Source organism: Balaenoptera borealis (assembly GCF_965194805.1).
Source record: "Balaenoptera borealis genome assembly, chromosome: 11".
Lineage (NCBI taxonomy): Eukaryota > Metazoa > Chordata > Mammalia > Artiodactyla > Balaenopteridae > Balaenoptera > Balaenoptera borealis.
The window spans coordinates 27,415,327-27,434,421 of record NC_138868.1 but is presented as its reverse complement, the minus strand read 5'-3'; the positions used below and the strand labels follow the sequence as shown (position 1 = coordinate 27,434,421).

General features: G+C 40.6%; 1 protein-coding gene across 1 annotated transcript in view; it reads left to right on the top strand.

The window, feature by feature from the left end:
• The window catches only part of ELP4 (elongator acetyltransferase complex subunit 4), a 235,213-nt gene extending 218,516 nt beyond the window's left edge, over positions 1-16,697 (top strand). Inside the window, exon 10 of the mRNA XM_082343808.1 lies at positions 14,570-16,697. Coding sequence (XP_082199934.1) covers positions 14,570-14,701 — 132 coding nt within the window. The 3' untranslated portion in view covers positions 14,702-16,697. The remainder of the gene's footprint in view (positions 1-14,569) is intronic.
• The last annotated feature ends 2,398 nt before the right edge of the window (positions 16,698-19,095 follow it).

Genomic DNA, 19,095 nt, shown 5'->3' with positions numbered 1-19,095 from the left:
TTAGCTCTTGTTAACATTTCCATAGAAATATGCATTTTGATTAAACCAAATAAATAAATACAAAAAAAGAATCCCTAAAAGTAGGCATAGTCATTTATCTATATACTCACAAATATTTTGCTCTTTTCTGATCATCAGTATTTTTTTCTTGCTTTATTTGCTTCATATCCTTTAACTTTATTTCCCATTATTCATGGAGAGGTTTTCTATCTAAGACTAAATTGATTCTCTGCATACTTCTTATCTGTGAAGTCACTTCAGCAGAGAGTTACTCTTTGGAGTTAGGTCCTCATCTCTAATCTGTATCCCTCAGCTAGTGCACTCAGTCTGGTGCTGCCCCATCACCGCCCTAAGGCATGTAGAGAGAGGGCTCTCGCTTTGCCCAGTCTGTTCACTGAGCTCCCTTTGAAATTGGTGAGGAAGGAGGTCTGTGGAGGGGAGAGATAGATGTACTGGGTGACTATTTGAACGCAGTGTAATTTGTAAATTTGCCGTAAACTTTTAGTGAGAATTGGGGCGGGGGTTTCCGAGTTAACATGCAGAAATCAAAAGGAAAATGGAAGTTTCATTTCATTACCGAGGGTTCTGATATGAAAGGGATTTTTTCTAAAATTTTACCAAGATCTCGGCAATTAATCTATACACTTAAAGATATTAAAATATTCCTAACATTGCCATGTTATATGTATATTTATATGTATAAATAAACATCACACTCATATACACACATGCGCACACACACACACACACACACACAGTAGCACTTATCAAATAATACTGCTTTATACCACCTGGCTGTTAATTTAAATTTGGAGCAAGTGAAATATACACCACCTAGGAGAGTGTACCTTTGACCATGAAGAGTGCGGAAAATCACCGCTGTAATTGATACTTTTCATTCATCATGAAAAGTTTTTATACTGTCAGTAGAGAGAAAGCCACATTTCATTTTGTCAAGCCAAAAACATACTACCTAACTGCCTTTGTATAAAAGCTAACACAACATGTCAAAAATAATAGCATAGCCCTCAATATACATTGAACTGGTGAAAGCAGTTAGGAATGGTTTGGCAAAGATAAAACGTAAAGTTAAGTTTTACATTATTTTCTTTTCATTCACATTCACACCAGGTAGACCTTGTCAAATACCTATAGTAAAGAAGAACGTGTTCACGCATGCAGAACAAAATAAAATAAGATTAAAAGCTCCAGGAAATCTGCCTGCTTCAAAAAACCATTAAAGTGTGCCTATCCCTCAAGCCTTACAAATGTGTTAATTGTCGTGTTTCAGTCATGTAAATATGTTTCAGCATAAAGTAAGCAAGATTTCCTGTTATAGAAGCACTGCTATCTGGGGGTGTGTGGGTAGGGAGGGACGAACAAGGACTAAATAACACACTGTAATGAAACCTGCCTTTGGGCAGCACATGCCTCAGTTCTGAATGCCCAGAAATACTTCGCAGACGCTCTGGGCTGCCTAGCAATGGGAATTTCTAATTCTGGCTAGCTTGACAAAGTAAATACAACTATTGAACATAAGGCAGCTCCTAATAAAAAACAACAATTCCCCCTTGTAAACACCTACAGTTGGCCCCATTAAAAATTCTTTCTTCATATCCAGGAACTAGCAAACCCTTAAACGTGGGGATCTCAAAGTAACTACAGAGCAGTTGGGAGATTTAATGCTGTCGACATGTTATACATTGCCATTTCCACCGAGCCCTTCATACCCCATCTCAGGGCTTTGTGGAGCAATGTTCTGCACACACTGTAGGGCATTATGCAAGCAAACACATTGGCCATTATGCTCCTAGGACTCATTTGTGGACAGCCAAAAGGAAATCAATATATGTTCATACTTACATACGAAAATATATGGTTGAGGGAGTGTTCATCCAAAGCTGCCAATTTGGAGTTATTTAGTGGACTGAAATTAGTGTGATAACTAAAGCAATTATCTGATTTCAAAATTCTCTGATTCCTGCTTTTTCACATGTTAGAATTCATCTCTTCCATTAGCTATGTATCAGTCAGACCTCTGCCAGTCCCTAAGTTAAAGTGCATCTGCTATAGTTTCAAAAATCTCTAGGATTTAGGGATCAGCCTTGAGCTTACACACATATTTATCTGCTAACAGTTTACTGAGTAGGAAGCTTCAGATTATAGTAAGGAGCAAACATTAGTTTGAATTCTAGCAGACAAGAACAGACTGTACCTTTTGCCACCTCCAGAATAGTTTCCATATGCTTTAAGAGAAAAAAAGTTCGCATATAATTAGTAGTTTGGATTTATTTCTAAAAGAAGTGTTTTTTTCAAGCTCAACATTCAGATCCGAAAACGGTATATGTTCCTAAAATATCTTACTATTCTTAAGCCATCGGAGGGGTGGTACCAAAATATTGCTCCTAAAATGTTTCCTCACTTGTCTCGGGTAGAAAAGGGGCCTTCTGGACAAAGCAGGCTTGAAGAGCCTATCAAAACGACGGTCTCTCCACAGAAAGATCTCAGTCTTCTTCCACTTAACTGCCAGAGCAGCAGTAGGCCCTAGATCTCAAGAGTCTCTCAGCTTGGCCCTGCTCAAGCTTAATTCAGATTCTATACACTCTGGAGCTTATATGCTCCTGCCTGCATTGTGTGGTCCAGAGCCCATACGAGCCTTGCGTTAAGCAGAGTTGGAGACCAGTCAAAAGATTGCCAGAGTGAGAAGCCCTGCTACAATTCAGGAAGGATGAATGAGAGGGAGTCCGTTCAGGAGATATGGGGAGTCTCATTCAGGCCGTGATGCACAACCACAGGATCACAGTGGCCATGTGGGACTTAGCCACCCCATTCCTTTATCCTTTATCCATCCCAGAGAAGAGGCTAGTGGGGGGGGAGGGCAAGGGGAGGCATCTTTCACAGTTTCTACTGTCCAAGTTTAGGTCACAATTCAAGTCACTTTATTCCAACTGTTACCTAAATGATATATTTTTTCAGTCCTGCTCGTGTTAGAACATGAATGAGAATAAAATGTGCAAAAGAAAAAGGAGAGACCCAAAGAAAAGAAAAGAAAAAGATACTGCCTTTAGTTTGTGTAGAAAGTACAACTATTTTAAGGAAAGTTCTCCAGGAATAATCTAGTTTGTTCTCCATCAGTGTATGAAATAAAGGAGGAGAATAACATGACTCCCCATATCTCCAATGTCTGAAAGTTCAGGAACATTGGAACTGAAACATGGTGGTATTCTCATTATTATGTAGTCCAAAAGATGCTGACTCACATTTTAAGAGGATTAAACGCAACAAGCCGTCCCCACAAACAGCACTGCCAGAGTCTTTCCTCCATGCACACTTCACACAGGGCCCAACCCCTCCACCTGGAATCTTCCTGTTGGGCAGGCGTGAGACTGAGGACCACCACTCCCCACAGGAGCACAGCGGGAGTGGGAGGATCCTGTGGGTCACTTAGTGACTAGAATGTCTTTTCTGAATCAAAAGAAAGCAGGATCTAGAACAGCCTGTGTACACCACCTTTTGGGAAATTCTGTCTTTAATAGAATACACATTTGCAACAACTGTTGTTTTCTATTATTGACCCACAGCATCCTCCCACTCCCACCATGCTCCTACCAAGCCAAACTTCTCCTAGCCGCGGCCACTCCCCTGTTTGGTGACTGCTCCAGAAAAGGTGCCCTTTTTTCTGTCCTTCGAAAATGCCAAGCTTATTCCTACCTTAAGACTTTTGCATTTCATTCCCTTTGCCTGGAAACTTCTTTTTCAGGTCCTCATTGGTCTTTTCTGAAAATTTAGATCTTAGCTCAAATGTACTCTGCAGAAAGGCTTTCACCAATTAGAGTAGTACCCCCAGACAGTATCATATCACCATGTTTCATTTCCTTAAAAGACTTCTCACTGTCTGAATTATCTTCTCCATTTGTTGGCTTTCCTGTATGTTAGCTGTCTCTCCTTGTGTTAATAAGTGTCTATGTATTGTCCCTTTCTGAAGTTGTAAGTTTTTTGAAAGCAAGGATTTTGCCTGTCTTGTTCACTATTTTACCTCCAGTGCTTAGAAAAGTTCTGGCACATAGAGCAGTGAGTAAGAATGTGGACTTTGAAGCCAGAATGCCTGAGTTCAAATCCCATTTGAATACCCTGAAGTTGTGACATCACTTCGGTATTTTTCAGACTTGGTCACGTATTCTACAACCAGTTGAAAGGGAAGCTTGGAAGTAAAGTCTTTATTCAGGATGGCCGTATATTCCCGGGTTCTTCTACTAAAGGAGGAAGGGAGAGTGGACACTGGAGGTTAATGACAGTCTCTATCAGAGTCCACAGCCCTTCGGAACCCAAATATCCGTGCACAGCCTCTTCCCACACACTTACCTCTTCTTCAGGGGTGAGTGGGGAATCCTACTGGAGAGAAACTGCAAAAATTCTCTGCCCTGGCAGTAGAGGAGTGTAGCCGCGTTTGTAACCCTCAGTTCTGCCCTCTGGAAGGAACTCCCTTGTCCACTCTTCTTTGTACCCCTTTAGAAAGTTATTCCTTGTCCATTATCATTGATGGCTACGTGAAGTCGCTATTAGAGTCTGTGCCCTTTGGGGGCTGCACAGTTTTTACAGCCCACTTATTGATAGATCAGATTTGGGGGCTTAAGATTTCTTTAGGGGTTGAATACTCATATACTCTTGACCAGGCTTGTAGTTTCTTTGGCAAAACAACCCCCAATCTTGGGGCAAGTAACTTCCCGCTGCCACTGCTGCCGGTGCTTCTTGGCCCCCATGAAGCAAGTCACTGGACACTGAAACACTGGGCTGGCCTCCATTTCCACAGCTGCCTCTCTGCTCCCATGAAGCCTATGAAGCTGTTGACTAGTCACTAGAATGCAAAAAAAACACAACAACACAAAAAACTGTCCCTGCAACAGTGCTTGCCAATTGCAGCAGTAAAAGTAGCAGGAGGAGAGCACCTGCTTCTCTTCCACCTTCTAAATCTAGTACAGCTGCGTCTAACTGGATAAGCCTAATTCACACCTTTCCAGCCTCTTACCTGCAGGCAGACACACCACAAGGCAGTTGAAATGGGCGCATGTCCACCACAACTCTTACCTTGTAAGACTTGAGTCTTATTTTCTGGCCTCTCGGTTCTACCTATACCTCTCTCTTTCATCTTACTTGTAACTAGCTTGAAGCCATCTGAAATAATAGACTTGAGAGGGAAGGCAACACCCTTAATCTGACTTTTGTCTCTGAGCTGGCTCCCATTTTTCTGGCCAGCCTCTTAATGAGGTATTTCACCGAGGCTTAGGGGCAAAGACATCTGTGAAGGTTGCCTGCTCTGGTGTGCAATTGCAGAAATAGCTGGGTTTTTTCAACCTTCTGACATCCCAAATTACCAAGCTTTTATTCACTTTAAGTTGTGAGCTGCAGGCAGGGCATTTCCTTAATAGAGTTGTAGTTCCTCTACCTCTTCTTGCATATTCTGTAGCTCTAGCCTAAGTTCATTTCTCTTTCATAAATAACTTTGCCAAAAATGGCAAGAAGCCACTAACACAACAATATCCTGAATTTCTCCAACGTTTCAACTAGAGCCACAGGCCTAACAAGGGTAGTCAGCTTTCCAATCTGTGATACTGACCTCACTGCCCACCTTCCAACCACTAAGCCAACTTAGATTTTTTTTTTTAACATCTTTATTGGAGTATAATTGCTTCTCAATGGTGTGTTAGTTTCTGCTCTATAACAAAGTGAATCAGCTAACACATATATATGGAATCTTTAAAAAAAAATGGTTATGAAGAATCTAGGGGCAGGACAGGAATAAAGATGCAGATATAGAGAATGGACTTGAGGACACAGGGTGGGGGAAGGGTGAGCTGGGACGAGGTGAGAGAGTGGCGTGGACTAATATATACTGCCAACTTAGATTTTGATGGTAGAACTCGATCCATTTTTCAGGTCCCAAATTCTCCGTAAGGAGGATATAGGTTAGGCTGCTATTAAAGAAATTCAAAGATGCAGTGGCTTAAATAATATGGAACACATACCACATAAAAGCTCAATTTGGTGGCCCAGGGCTCTTTTGGTGCCAGGTGGTGACAGGAGACCCTAAACTAATTCTGTGGTTTTGCTATGCCCTCCTCAGCCCATAGCTTCCGTTTGATGGCCCAGGACAGCTGCTTCAGCACCTACCCTCAAGTCGACATTTCAGCGAGTGGGAAGAGGGAAGTTTGGCTTGTCCCTAACGTTGTGGAGCCTAGAGCAGGAATGCAAATAAAGGACCACATTATTATATGCCTCAATATTTAAAAGTTACCAAGCCAAAAAATCATTAAATATGCTTTCCCTTCCTTCCTTCACAAATATACCTACCTGGAAAGCCAAGTTTAAATTTAGGATCAGGGTTCTACTCCAGAACATGGAGACATAGGCAGAACGGGCCTACAGCCCATCTCCTTTCTCTCCCCACCCCCATCTCCTTCCCACACACAGCGGGCAACGTGATTGTGCCTGGGGACACCCAGCCTTCACATCCAAACTCTGTCCACACTCCCCACAAACAGCCACCCCTTGGCTCCTCCTGGGGCCCCAGGGTGTGCACATAGATGACACAGTTTGCCCACGGTGGTCAAACCTGGGGAAGAGACCGACCTGTGCAGGCTTTGTGGCCATTTGCACAGGGAGTTCTGAGGTTCTGAGTACCCAGAGTGTGTCCTATAATGAAGGGTACAGGCTCTAGATGGGCACATCCCCTTCGCCCTGTTAATTCCTCACCCCATGAGGAGGGGTGGGTCAAAGCCCAGGGCGGGGGTCCTCTTGCTGGGGTCGAATAACGATGCCAAGGGAAAAGGGAAGTAATTGGCACCTCCCCCTCTCTAAGGATCTAACCTTGAGCTTAATCATAGCACTTCTGCTCAAGATGAAGCAACCAGAGCTTAATCACTCAGCCTCAGCTATTGGCAAAGGCAGCTGGGGAGCGTGGCCTTTATTCTGGGAGGCCATGTGTCCCACTAATACTCAGAGATTCTTTTACTCGCTGCAAAGGAAGAGAATAGATATTGGGAGTAAGCTAGCAATCTCTGCCACAGACACATGCCTTTTCACAAATCACACTTATGTTTAGACAAGTGAGTTCTTCACAATCTGCTTTCAGAGAGGTGAGTTTGGAGGCAAGACAATACTGTCAGTTATAATTGACGGTCAAAATAATTGCACACCTGAGCATTTTTCAATGGGCAGCCAATGTGCAATGTTCCAGCTCTGAAATTTTGTCTAATTTTCAGATCAATCAGGAAGAACCAAATGAATTTTTTTCAATTCAAAGGATATAGTATGATTATGACATTCAATAAAACAATTTTAATCCAAAACCCTGGGGATGAATTGGATCTTAAACAAACAAACAAAACTGAAACCTAAAACCTGACCATGTTTTGGCAGCATTTCTTCCAGAAATATTCGGCTGCTATCAAACGTACACTTATCAATCCAAAAAGAGCCAAAATATGGTTCTGGCATGATTTCCACTGCCCTACTCATATACAAGAGTAACACAAAATTCACAAAATTAGGCAAATGCATCTTCCACACTGCAAAATTTTAGCCAGATATAGAATAACTACAATGTAACATTGCATTGTAATAATGTAATGATTATGGAATAATATAAATGCAATAATTTAAAAATATAATAATTATGTAATGGCATATAACACTGTGCGAGTTTTTTGCAATAATATAAATGCAATAACTTAAAAATATAATAATTATATAACGGCATATAACACTGTGCGAATTTTTTGCACTCTGAACTCTTGTGAAGAAATAATAGTGATGATGAATAGCATATCAAAGCCTGCTTCATCTGGTTCCTTCCCTCTACCCTCCTCCTAGCGCCCCCCGGAAGGAAATCAGTCTCTGCACAAAGGAAATATATCCCTTTTTATGATATAAAAGAGACTCTGAGCACTACTTTAACCCCTGCCCTCTGGGCTGGGGGGGGCATCAGGTGTGCATTTCCTTGGTCAGAAACTAAGTAGGGAGCCTTCCGCCATTAGCAGGGGCTCACACAAAGAGTGAATGCTTCGGGAGGGTGATCGTTTTGCTATGGCCCTTCTCGACACTGTAGCTGACTACTGGTTGTCTCCCAGTATCCATTTGCTCCTTCTTCCATAGTAATGCATTTGCTGAACATTTTCACATATTTTAAAACATTTCCCAGCCTCCCTCGCAACCAGGTGTGGCCATGTTTAAGTTCTGGATGTGTATGGAAGTGATGTGTCCAACTTGCAAGTCTTCCTTCATGGCCCCTGCTTCCCACCAGCTGAGAGAGAGCAAAAAAGATCAGCCTTGGAGCCAGAAGTGGGAGCCGCTTGTTGAGGATGGCAGACCAGTCCTTCCGGTTCAGCATTGCCTACTTCTGGCCCATAAAGTGGGAGATAAATAAACTTCTATCTGTTGTTTAGCTGTTTCTTGAAGTGGGTTGGGATATCTCTGTATTGCAGCTACTTAGCCTATACTCTAATTCATTCCCTACCATCCAGAGCAGTGCCTCATAACACAGAATATGGCTACAGAAATCAGCAAATCATGCTCCAGGTTAGGGCATCACACAGCTCTTGAAAGAATCAATGGAGTGGGATGATGAGTCTTTTGTGCATTGGTTTCCTGCCCATGATATAAAGAAGGGGAAATGCTTTTAAAACTTGAGTGGAGAAGCTTCATCTTCTGACATTTCTTTTGTTATTGTGTCAGCATTAAATACATGTGCAAGATAGATTTTTTTAAAGATAAATATAGGCTTCCCTGGTGACGCAGTGGTTAAGAATCTGCCTGCCAGTGCAGGGGACACAGGTTCAAGCCCTGGTCTGGGAAGATCCCACATGCGGCGGAGCAACTAAGCCCATGCGCCACAACTACTGGGCTTGTGCTCTAGAGCCTGCAAACCACAACTACGGAGCCCACGTGCCACAAATACTGTAGCCCGCGCGCCTAGAGCCTGTGCTCCGCAACAAGAGAAGCCACCGCAATGAGAAGCCTGCGCACTGCAACGAAGAGTAGCCTCCGCAACTAGAGAAAGGTTGCATGCAGCAACGAAGACCCAATGCAGCCAAAAATAAATAAATAAATAAATAAAATTTAAAAATAGATAAATAAAAATAAATAAATGGACCCCAAATTGCCTCCTTAATACAGCCATGCATATTTTCACTGGCCCAGAAGCCAGGCACCTAACATGCCCCGTTTTCACTATTTTCTTACTAAGTATGAGGGAAATTATTTAGCCTTTTTAAATCTTCCCAGAAGTGGAGACAATGACTGCAGTTTCCTTTTATATTTATATTTCTTTACAGCACTGCAGTAGAGGGCAATGTGTAGTAAATGCTAAGACTTAGTGATGAGACCTGCTGGCCGAGTCCAATATTCTGTTTCTGTTGCTTACAAATATGTTTTTCATTAAATTTGTAGATTCATTTCCTTGCCCTAATAAGCTCACTTATTTTTATCTTGTCCCAAAGGTATTTTTATGAGCCACCTCAAATGCCTTCTTGAAGCAAAAAGAGGTAGAAATAAATTAGTGTAGTACTTAATAATTCACAAAACACTTCATATCTCATATGATCCCCATAACGGTCTTATGAGGGGAGAATTATTCACTTGTGATAGATGAGGAAACTGAAGCTAGACAGGTGAAGTGACTTATCTGAAGTCACATTGAGAGCGAGTGACAGAGGGAGGTATTAAACTGTCACTGGCTGCCTCTGTGAAGGGACCAATGTAGAACCTATATGTTCTAAGGTGTTTACAAGTTTTAATTTAAATTGATTGTGTTTTAAAGAAAAAAGAAAAAAACTATTAGGAAGTATTTTGAAATATTAACTCCTATTTCTGTGATTGTGAGTAATGGAAAGTTTGACTTTTCAGGAAATGTCATAAATTTTAAAGAATTAAAACAAATCTCTATTCATTTGCTAAGGGTTAAAATGTACTACACCAATTGTTTTCAGAAAACAAACAGTGCCTGGTGGTTTGGCCTTGGCAAAATATGAAAAATATAAATTGATTTAACTTATTTTAATGGTATTTACCTGCAATTTGTCTCAAATCCAGGTGTAACCTAGATTCATTATCTTGCCCCTTCTGTCTGGGAACTGTGAGTGCTGAGCACAGGTCTGGCAGGCTGGGAGAAAAGGAATTAGGAAGAGAACTGTGGAGCCAGGAAACCCAATCCTATGTACAATCAGTAGAGTTGCTGACTCAAGAAGGAACAAAATATAGTCAGTGGCTCAGCCCAACAAAGGGACAGAGAGGAAGGCAGAGGGGAAAGAATCTCAGTCCAGCTCGGCTTGGTACTTACTCCCTGGAGCCACAGGGCAAAGCACTTCCGCTGCTACTTCTTTATTACGACCCAGGGCTTCCTATAGGGCTAAGGGTGCCTTTTGGCAGGAACTCCTGTAATCCGCCAGGGCATTTTGTCAGCCTCGCTATTTCCCACCTTGTAGCACTGAAGAAAAGGGACCCATTAACGCAGTGGGATGAATCGCTGTAAAGTACATAGGCCTCTGCGGAACCTTGGGAGTTGTCGCACCTTTCCCAGATCCCTTTGCCTACATAGAAATCATCATTCAAGACAAGGCATTCATGGAAAAAATAGGCAGGCAGTCAGCCAGACAAGCAGCTCCTTCCTCCCAGAATCTGGGAAAAGAAAATCAGGTGGAAAAATTTTAGCTCAAGATGTAAAGTAGGGCTTCCCTGGTAGCACAGTGGTTAAGAATCCGCCTGCCAACGCAGGGGACAGCGGTTCAAGCCCTGGTCTGGAAAGATCCCACATGCCGCGGAGCAACTAAGCCCGTGCACCACAACTACTGAGCCTGCACTCTAGAGCCCTTGAGCCACAACTACTGAGCCTGCGCTCTAGAGTCCGCGAGCCACAACTACTGAAGCCCGTGCACCTAGAGCCCGTGCTCCGCAACAAGAGAAGCCACCGCAATAAGAAGCCTACGCACCGCAACGAAGAGTAGCCCCCACCCCGGCTCTCAGCAACTAGAGGAAAAACCCGCGTGCAGCAGCGAAGACCCAATGCAGCCAAAAATTAAATAAATGGATAAAATAAAATAATTTTTTTTAAATGTAAGGTATGTTTTTGGCGCTGGCCTCAGAACCCCAGGTATAAAATGAGAAAGATGAGTACCTTGATCTGGTTTACAAGATTGAATCTCTACAAGATTTTTTGATAGTCTTGATTTTTACTGAAACCATTACCCAGTGCAACGTCAAGGTCCAAACGTTTATACCCCCACAGCCTTGCAGCTTTGGTCTAAACAGGTCACCGTACTGTGTAGAGTATCTTACAGCACATTTTCTCAGAAGACAGATCTGGGGTACAGCAGCATCTGAACGTTTACGTGTCAAGTGTGTAAATGCTTTGGAAGCCTCAAAGGGAAAGTGCCTGACACACCTGGCAAGCCTGGAACCTGATCTCTCCTTCTTCCTCGCTGCTTCACATCGCACTGACATGGTGCACGGGGGGAGGCTTAGAAAGGGAGAAAACAAAACCCACTGCTTGAGACTTTAGGCTGCAGAGTAAGCTCGTTCGAGTAATAATCAACAAAAGCTGGCAAAATCACACGTAGATTCACATATTTCCAAGAGCCATCCTTGGGCTTTTTTCAAAGGACATGGGTGTGCAACTAGCTTTTACGGTGTGACATTTGGTTAGAAGCATTTAACCACATCACCCCAAATTTTTGTGCTCAGAAGTTACACACGAATGGTATTTGACTCTTCTTCAAAGCCATTCAACCTGAAAGATTTCCAAGCATGTCACACGTCACATTTAGCTACTTTTGCTATGAAGGGCTTTCCGCCAACTGGCTCACGCTCATTGCCTAGAGCAGCAAAGGAAGAGAAATTTTTAGCAAATAGGTAAGCTCCTGAAATAAATGATATTATGCTGGTTCTGAATAAACTACACTAGTTTTCTCATTTGGATTGTCAGAGCAGTAGAAGCCTTCCACCAAATGCATCTTAGAGATGTATCCGTTCCACCGTTAAGCAAATCACCATTTCTGTATGTCAGAATCCAGTTCAGTATTTAACACCTAGCCCATCTCGGTGAAGCTTTCTGGCCCCCTCCCCGCACCACGATTTCTGCTTTGTCTCTGCCGTTCTTGTAGACAAAACTTGGACTGCTCACTATGAGGGTTACCTGTGTGCTTGCCTCATGCCTGTTACTGGATTGTAAGGCAGCACGGAGTGTGGAGGGTGCTCTGTTCACATATCTTTTCAGAATGCCTTGCTTCGAGTAGATTCTAAATATTTGTTGACTCCAGTTAATTTCCTAAACAGCCTAATCACCATCTGACCTCATCTTTTTGAGGTCCCAACCAAAAGTATACACACACACACACACACACAAACACACACATAAGTTTTGTTTTGTTTTTGTTTTTTTTAAAATCTTCATCCTTCCTGTTTTCACATTTATTTATTTATTTATTTATTTATTTATTTATTTATTTATGGCTGTGTTGGGTCTTCGTTTCTGTGCGAGGGCTTTCTCTAGTTGCGGCAAGCGGGGGCCACTCTTCATCACGGTGCGCGGGCCTCTCACTATCGCGGCCTCTCTTGTTGCGGAGCACAGGCTCCAGACGCGCAGGCTCAGTAGTTGTGGCTCACGGGCCCAGTTGCTCCGCAGCATGTGGGATCTTCCCAGACCAGGGCTCGAACCCGTGTCCCCCGCATTGGCAGGCAGATTCTCAACCACTGCGCCACCAGGGAAGCCCCATGTTTTTTAATGGTGACTTTTCTTTAAGTTTCAGAGAGCCTTCAGGTCATGCATATACCCTAGTCATTTTTCCTTTGCTCATTAGCAATTACTACAAGATCTTAAAGAAACATTTAAACTCAGCCATATAATTAAATATCTCTTCCCCTCCTGCTTCCTCACGTGAACACTGATAGAGTTAACACTACTGCAAAGACATTCGTGACCTCAGACTTTAGAGTCATGCATGTCTTTTAGATTCCTTCCTGAGCCTTTCACACTTTCATTTCTACCTGAAATCCTTTCTGAAACTAGGGTATGAAGAAATGAAAGAATTGTTTAAAGCAAAGGCAAAATGTGTCTTATTTGAGTTCTTTTTTATTATTCAAGAAATAGACATTTAATGACTTAAGTGACAGGCTGGGTACTAAGCATACAAATGAATAATACTATACTTATATTACTGTATGGATATTATAGCTTTTCTGGACCTTTCTGACATCTTTGTTGATCACATATCTATATAATAGTGTCTTTCATCCTATATATATTTGTACCAGCAAACTGAAATCAAGGAAGAATATTTTCATAAATTATTTTTAATGTTTTAAAATGTTTTGATCCTTGCACACAGCTTGTGTTTACATGACAATAAACAAGCCTTTTATCGGGAAAGAAACTAGCCAGAACATATGCTGGTGGATCGCAATATTTTGACCCAAAAAAATGGTTTTTCCCTTTTTCATCTTGAATTTTTTTTTTTTTTCATATTGAAGGGAGTTTTCAAATGAAGGGTTTCAGGTAGGTTGTCTCCAGGTCAGTTCACCTCATCAAGGCTTTGCTTAGTCATCAGGGGATGACCCCATCCTGCCCTACTTACCTTTAGCCTCGCACACCCACTCTGCCTCACGCAAGAAACATGTTCCTTTGAGTTTGGATTTTTATGAAACAAATCATGTGGTCTGGGAGCACTGATAGTTGAAGGAATTTGATAGAGATCCTTTTGAAAACCAAAAAAGGTCTTTTGAAATATGAATATTTCTCCCTAATTACTGTAACTGTTTTGTAATGATGGTTGGTTACTGGGTCTCCTTAAATCAACCTGCAGAAAAACAGGAGGGGGAGATGTTCAAAGTTACACTGTATGTTTGAAAACATGACCCAACATGACGCATAGAAACAAACTTACCAAGACCTATAGCAGATGTTATGGCTGACTTATCTGGGCATATGAAAAATATTGACCCTTTGGTTGGTATCATTTTTTTCATTATGTCAATATGACATTTGTCTATGAAAATTGTAAGTTCCTTAAAGAAAGTATAGCCTTGAAATAAAAATCATCAGGTCAACTTAATAGACAAAGGGAAACAAGCATTTGTGGGAATCCATAATTGCTGAAAAGCTACATTCAGTTGAAAAATAATACGATCTTGGAGCTCTAGCCAAAAAAAAAAAAAAAAAGCCAAAAAACAACCCTGCCATTATTATGTGATATTTTTCAATTATGCTTTTATTTATGCACTTACATGTTTTCATTTCTACCTAAATAAGAAAAATCTTAATACATTTAGGTTTGGCCTCTGGAAATGTGCCACTAAGAGTCCTGGTCCAGTTTCTGTAATGGCTACAATTTGTAAAATCTAGTAGGAATAGGATGTGATTATATTGGGCTTCAGTCTGAGAATTGTTTTAGCAAGAATTTTATATGCAAGACTAAATGCTGATCAACAGAGCATAATATTGTATTCTGAAGTGTGCTGGCAAAAGCAAAATTAATTATTTCTTTTCTTCTTTCTTTCCTTCCCCTGAAATCTTCTGCCATAGCGACTGCATTTGCCTCCAGACTTGTCAGACACAGTGAGCCGCTCGAGCAAACAGGATCTGGCAGAATCCGCCAAGCTGCTGGGCCCAGGCTGTGGCATGACGGCCCGAGGCAAGAAGCACCTGGACTTCTAGTGATTCCTCCTTAGTGGTTGACGCAGAATTATATGACACTCTAATTATGATTGCTAATAGCTTATGTAAATATTTTTCTTAACGATTTGACCTCCAATCCTTGAAAAACACAGTTAGGATTGCAAAATGAGGCCACCATTCTTCGTTATTTGAACCAACTTTCTATACAGCAATAGTACAGCAGAAATACTTTCACTTTAAATTTTGGTTTATGCTATATCTAGAGAAAATAGATAATTTTATTTTTAAATAAAAGCAAATCAAGATGCCTTACAGTGGTCATTAGTGTATGTGTGTTTAAGGCACTCAGTTCATGGTAAAGTGCATGTTACAGCAGGTAGCATATAAAACGTTATGAAATTCAAAATTATGTATGAAAAACGTATTTTCTCTTCATTTCTGAAAAAGACACCTCCCACCAAAAATGCTAAGGTTTTTTTAAGAAATGAAAAAATTTGTTTGCTAATATATGAAGACTAAAATAAAATGAATTTGCATTTATGCATCCTGTTATGAAATTGATGAAGACAAGATAGTATTTTGGGATTAAGACTCCATTAAAAATAATTAGTCTGCCATAGTAGTTAATAAATATAAAGAACTTGAGTGATAGAAAACTTAGACAAAGAAGTAGATGGTCTCTGTTTAAACAATTAAAGTTCGCACTGTGAAATTATGTCAATAGACATAATTCAGGATTGAAATTCAAACCGACAGCTACATTCATGCTAGGATACTGGGGGAAAACATGTATTGAAGCTTGGTGAGAGATTTTTACAAAACATCGGTCTGAGACAAAGTATAAAAAAGCTAACTCGGATTTCCATTGCATCAGGTAAAACCCTTTGTTAATTATGAACATTGGTAGGTGTGTACATTTATAACAATATAAACATGTCTTTGTGGATATATTGAACTCGTTTTCATATGAAATACTAGTTTTTTGAATCATAGTTCCATATTCTCAAAGCTTTTGACAAATAGTAGACAAAAAGTAAAAGTTAGAAAAGTAACTTGCATATTTAAGTAAAGAGTCTCAGTTTTTAAAAAAGCTGTTTAACATCTATTAGGAGAAACTGAATTTTCAAGATACATTTCCAAATATATTAGACTATCTTGAAGCAGTTATGTCTAGCATTTTTGAGCAGTTTGCTTTTAATATACCACAAATTATACTTTATTTGTTCTTGACAACATTGCGGAAAACAAAGCCTAGGTTTTTAAAACTGTCTAACCGATATGATGAATGTCAGTCACTTAAAAAAAACCCACTGTAGCATAAACACATACTGTATACAGCTTTTATTCAGAATTAGAATAATTGAATCAATGACAGTGATTTGCCAGGATGTCAAATCTCTCCATCATATCCTGTCACTACCAGTTTATTTTTTGTGATCAAAATCAAAAAGACAACTATTTTGTCACCTGCTATTTCATTAGTACTAAAAATCAGGTTTCTCCTTCTATTTTTTTAGAATGTCTGGTTTATTTTTTTCACTTCTTTTAATTCGAAAGACACAAATTCTTCCCCATTTTCTTTTCAAAATAAAGTTTAAGAATTGATCTGTCAGTTAAAATTAAAGGGCTTTCATATTAAGCAAAGGTGCTTTTAAAATTTAAAGCAACTTCAAAAAATCAATTTAGTCCATAGATAATAAATAATATGCAGATACTCCACAAAAGCTTTGCTATGTCCTTTGAAAGCATTATGAACAATGTGAATAAGCTCAAGTGAATATTTTAGTCGGGTTATTATTTTAATAAGGCTAACCTTTTTCTTACCGTGTTGTGATTCGTTTTATACAAACACACAACGGAACAATTACATAGCATTTGACTCTGAAAAGGAAATGTGAGGTCATCGGATATGAAAATTGCTTGTCAAAAATACTTAGTAGGTCATTGATTTACTACCCTAGCTACCATGTCTATAAAATTAACAGCCAATTACTAGTTAGTATATGCTTTGCAAATAAATACTATAAAAATTGAATGTGCATATTTGAACCCTTATTTTAAATATAAAAGAAACTTTTAAAACTCAGTGAAAGTGCATTTTGAACAATAATAGTACCTGGGCTTTCCAAAAATCAGATTCAAGTGCTTTGTTGGTCTGATTCACTAGGCAAACTTTGTAAAAAAATAAGCTACTGGAGAGGGATGTATATTTTTGTTTTGCTCTGATAAAAACCCACTCTAAAAATGTGTTTTCTTTCCTTCTGGAAACATCAATTGTCCATATGCTAATAACTTACTACATAAAAATACTGGTCCTCAATAATGCTACTGTAGGTATACAAGCCATTTTGGTATATTATGAAATATACACTCTATTGACAGATTTCTTTTTCAATTATCAGCTTGTCTCAAAGACTTTAAGTAACAATGCCAAACAGTGTTTGAAACGTCCTCATATCTTTTAAATGTTTCTAAAACTTCTAAACCCTCTATGGTATTTATTTCTTACGCTAGATTTGCCTTTCTTTAACATGAGGTAAATATTTTGACTGCTAGAGTCTGCTCAGGTGCTGGGGTTCTAAGACCTTCCGAATTTCTTTTTAGTAGCCACCAATTTCCACTTTTCTCTGCCATTTATTCTTTATCTCCACCTCCAGGACCTGCAAATACTAACAAACACTAGACAAAATAAAAGTACTTCAAAAGGAAGCAACACTGCAATCAATTCCCTATCTTTTAAAGAATCAACACACGAATGAGCATACAAAACAAAAGTAGGGGGAGAGCCCTATTCATTTGTTTAAGCCCATTATGAATGTCATTTCTAAAGCATCATGTTAATGATTTCCAAAGATAGTCACCATCAACACCACCAAATTTAAGCAATTCTAACCCTAAGTATTTACACTTTGAACTTCGAAACTGAGCAGTGAAGTCATTCAGAACCGAGGCAAAAAAAAAAATTTTTTTTATCAATAATAAAAAACAGATGAGGTTTATTCTTGAGGAACAGAAAAGGGAAGAATTTGTGTTTGGCCTTGGTGAGCCAAGCGTTACACAAAGAAGAAAACCCTTTAAAAAAAAAAAAAAAAATCTCGTTAACATTAAGGCCCGGAGCAAAAAGAAATAAGCAGAAGAATATGGACACCATTCTACGATGACAAAAATTCACCAAACAAAGCTGAATCTTAGAATAATACTGTATGAATGACTCCTAGGAAGCCTAGTTATGACTTTTTTTTAAAGGAGGAAGAAATGATTATGTGAGCCATGTCAAGAAGCAGCTGCTTCCTTCCCATTTAAGACGAGGCACAGCATTGGGGTGGGGAGGAGGGATATTCTGGGAATTCATTATAGTAAAACGCATTTGTTTACTTGGAGTAATTTGAATGTTTCTTACTCAACCGTTCAGCTCGAATTCTGTTCACCTGGTCTCCCTAAGTCAGTCAAGTTTGGAGAAAAATCATAGGCTGTAAGTCTCACGATTCTACCAAGGACATCACAAATAGATGGCCACCATCCTGGAAGATGGCGTCAAAGCATCCCTGAAGAGTTCCCATTCATAAATATATAAATATACCTATCAATAAATAAATAAACAAGAATTAGTTCAAGAATGAGTAAAAGGCCACCTCGGGGCAGTGCTTCCACACAGTATCTGCCGTGCTGTCCCCAAGGGCATGCCTGGAGCTCCATTCAAAAGGACAGCTCGTCTCCCTAGGCTGAGGGCACAAGGCAGAAGGCAAGGCAGCTGACCCATCCTGCTGGATCAGAGGGCACCTGCAGCTGAGTGGCCGCTTCAGACTAAACCAGGCTGCTGAGCCACCGCGCCCTGGCAAGCCTGACCCTCAGAGGACACGTGTACGTGCCTAAGTGCACACAGGCAGCTGGCTCCTCTGCGGCCACAGCACTCCCCTCCTCTCGGCCTCAGCTCCTGCACCCAAATGCCACACCCGGTGCTCCAAAGGCTCTGCTCTCTGCACAACAGAGCCGTGGGCCAGGACTGGCTGCCTGACCCTGGCCCAAATCAGAGTCACTTGGAAACCGTCCCTTCTTGCAGGGGAGAAGTGAGCCAGCCAGCGGCTGCCACACTCACACATAGCCTTCCTCTGACAGTTCCCTGGGCACATGGCCCTCAAGGAATGTAGGCTGCAAAATGTTAAGAGGTAGAAATATCTGCACGGGTGACTGTACCAATAGTGCGTACGTGCGCACACTGCCGAAGTGTGCACGCGTGCAGCGCAGGCTCACAGTCGATCAAACTACACGCACACGTATAAAAACTGCAGTCAGCATGTCTCAGTGTGCAGGCAACTCTGGTGGAATATTAATATACAGCATGCCAGACAATTATCTGTTCACAAGTAATTCTTTAACTAGAAAATAGTAGATGTTAAACTAGAAGGTTATTTCTTAAAGCCTCCAATTAATTT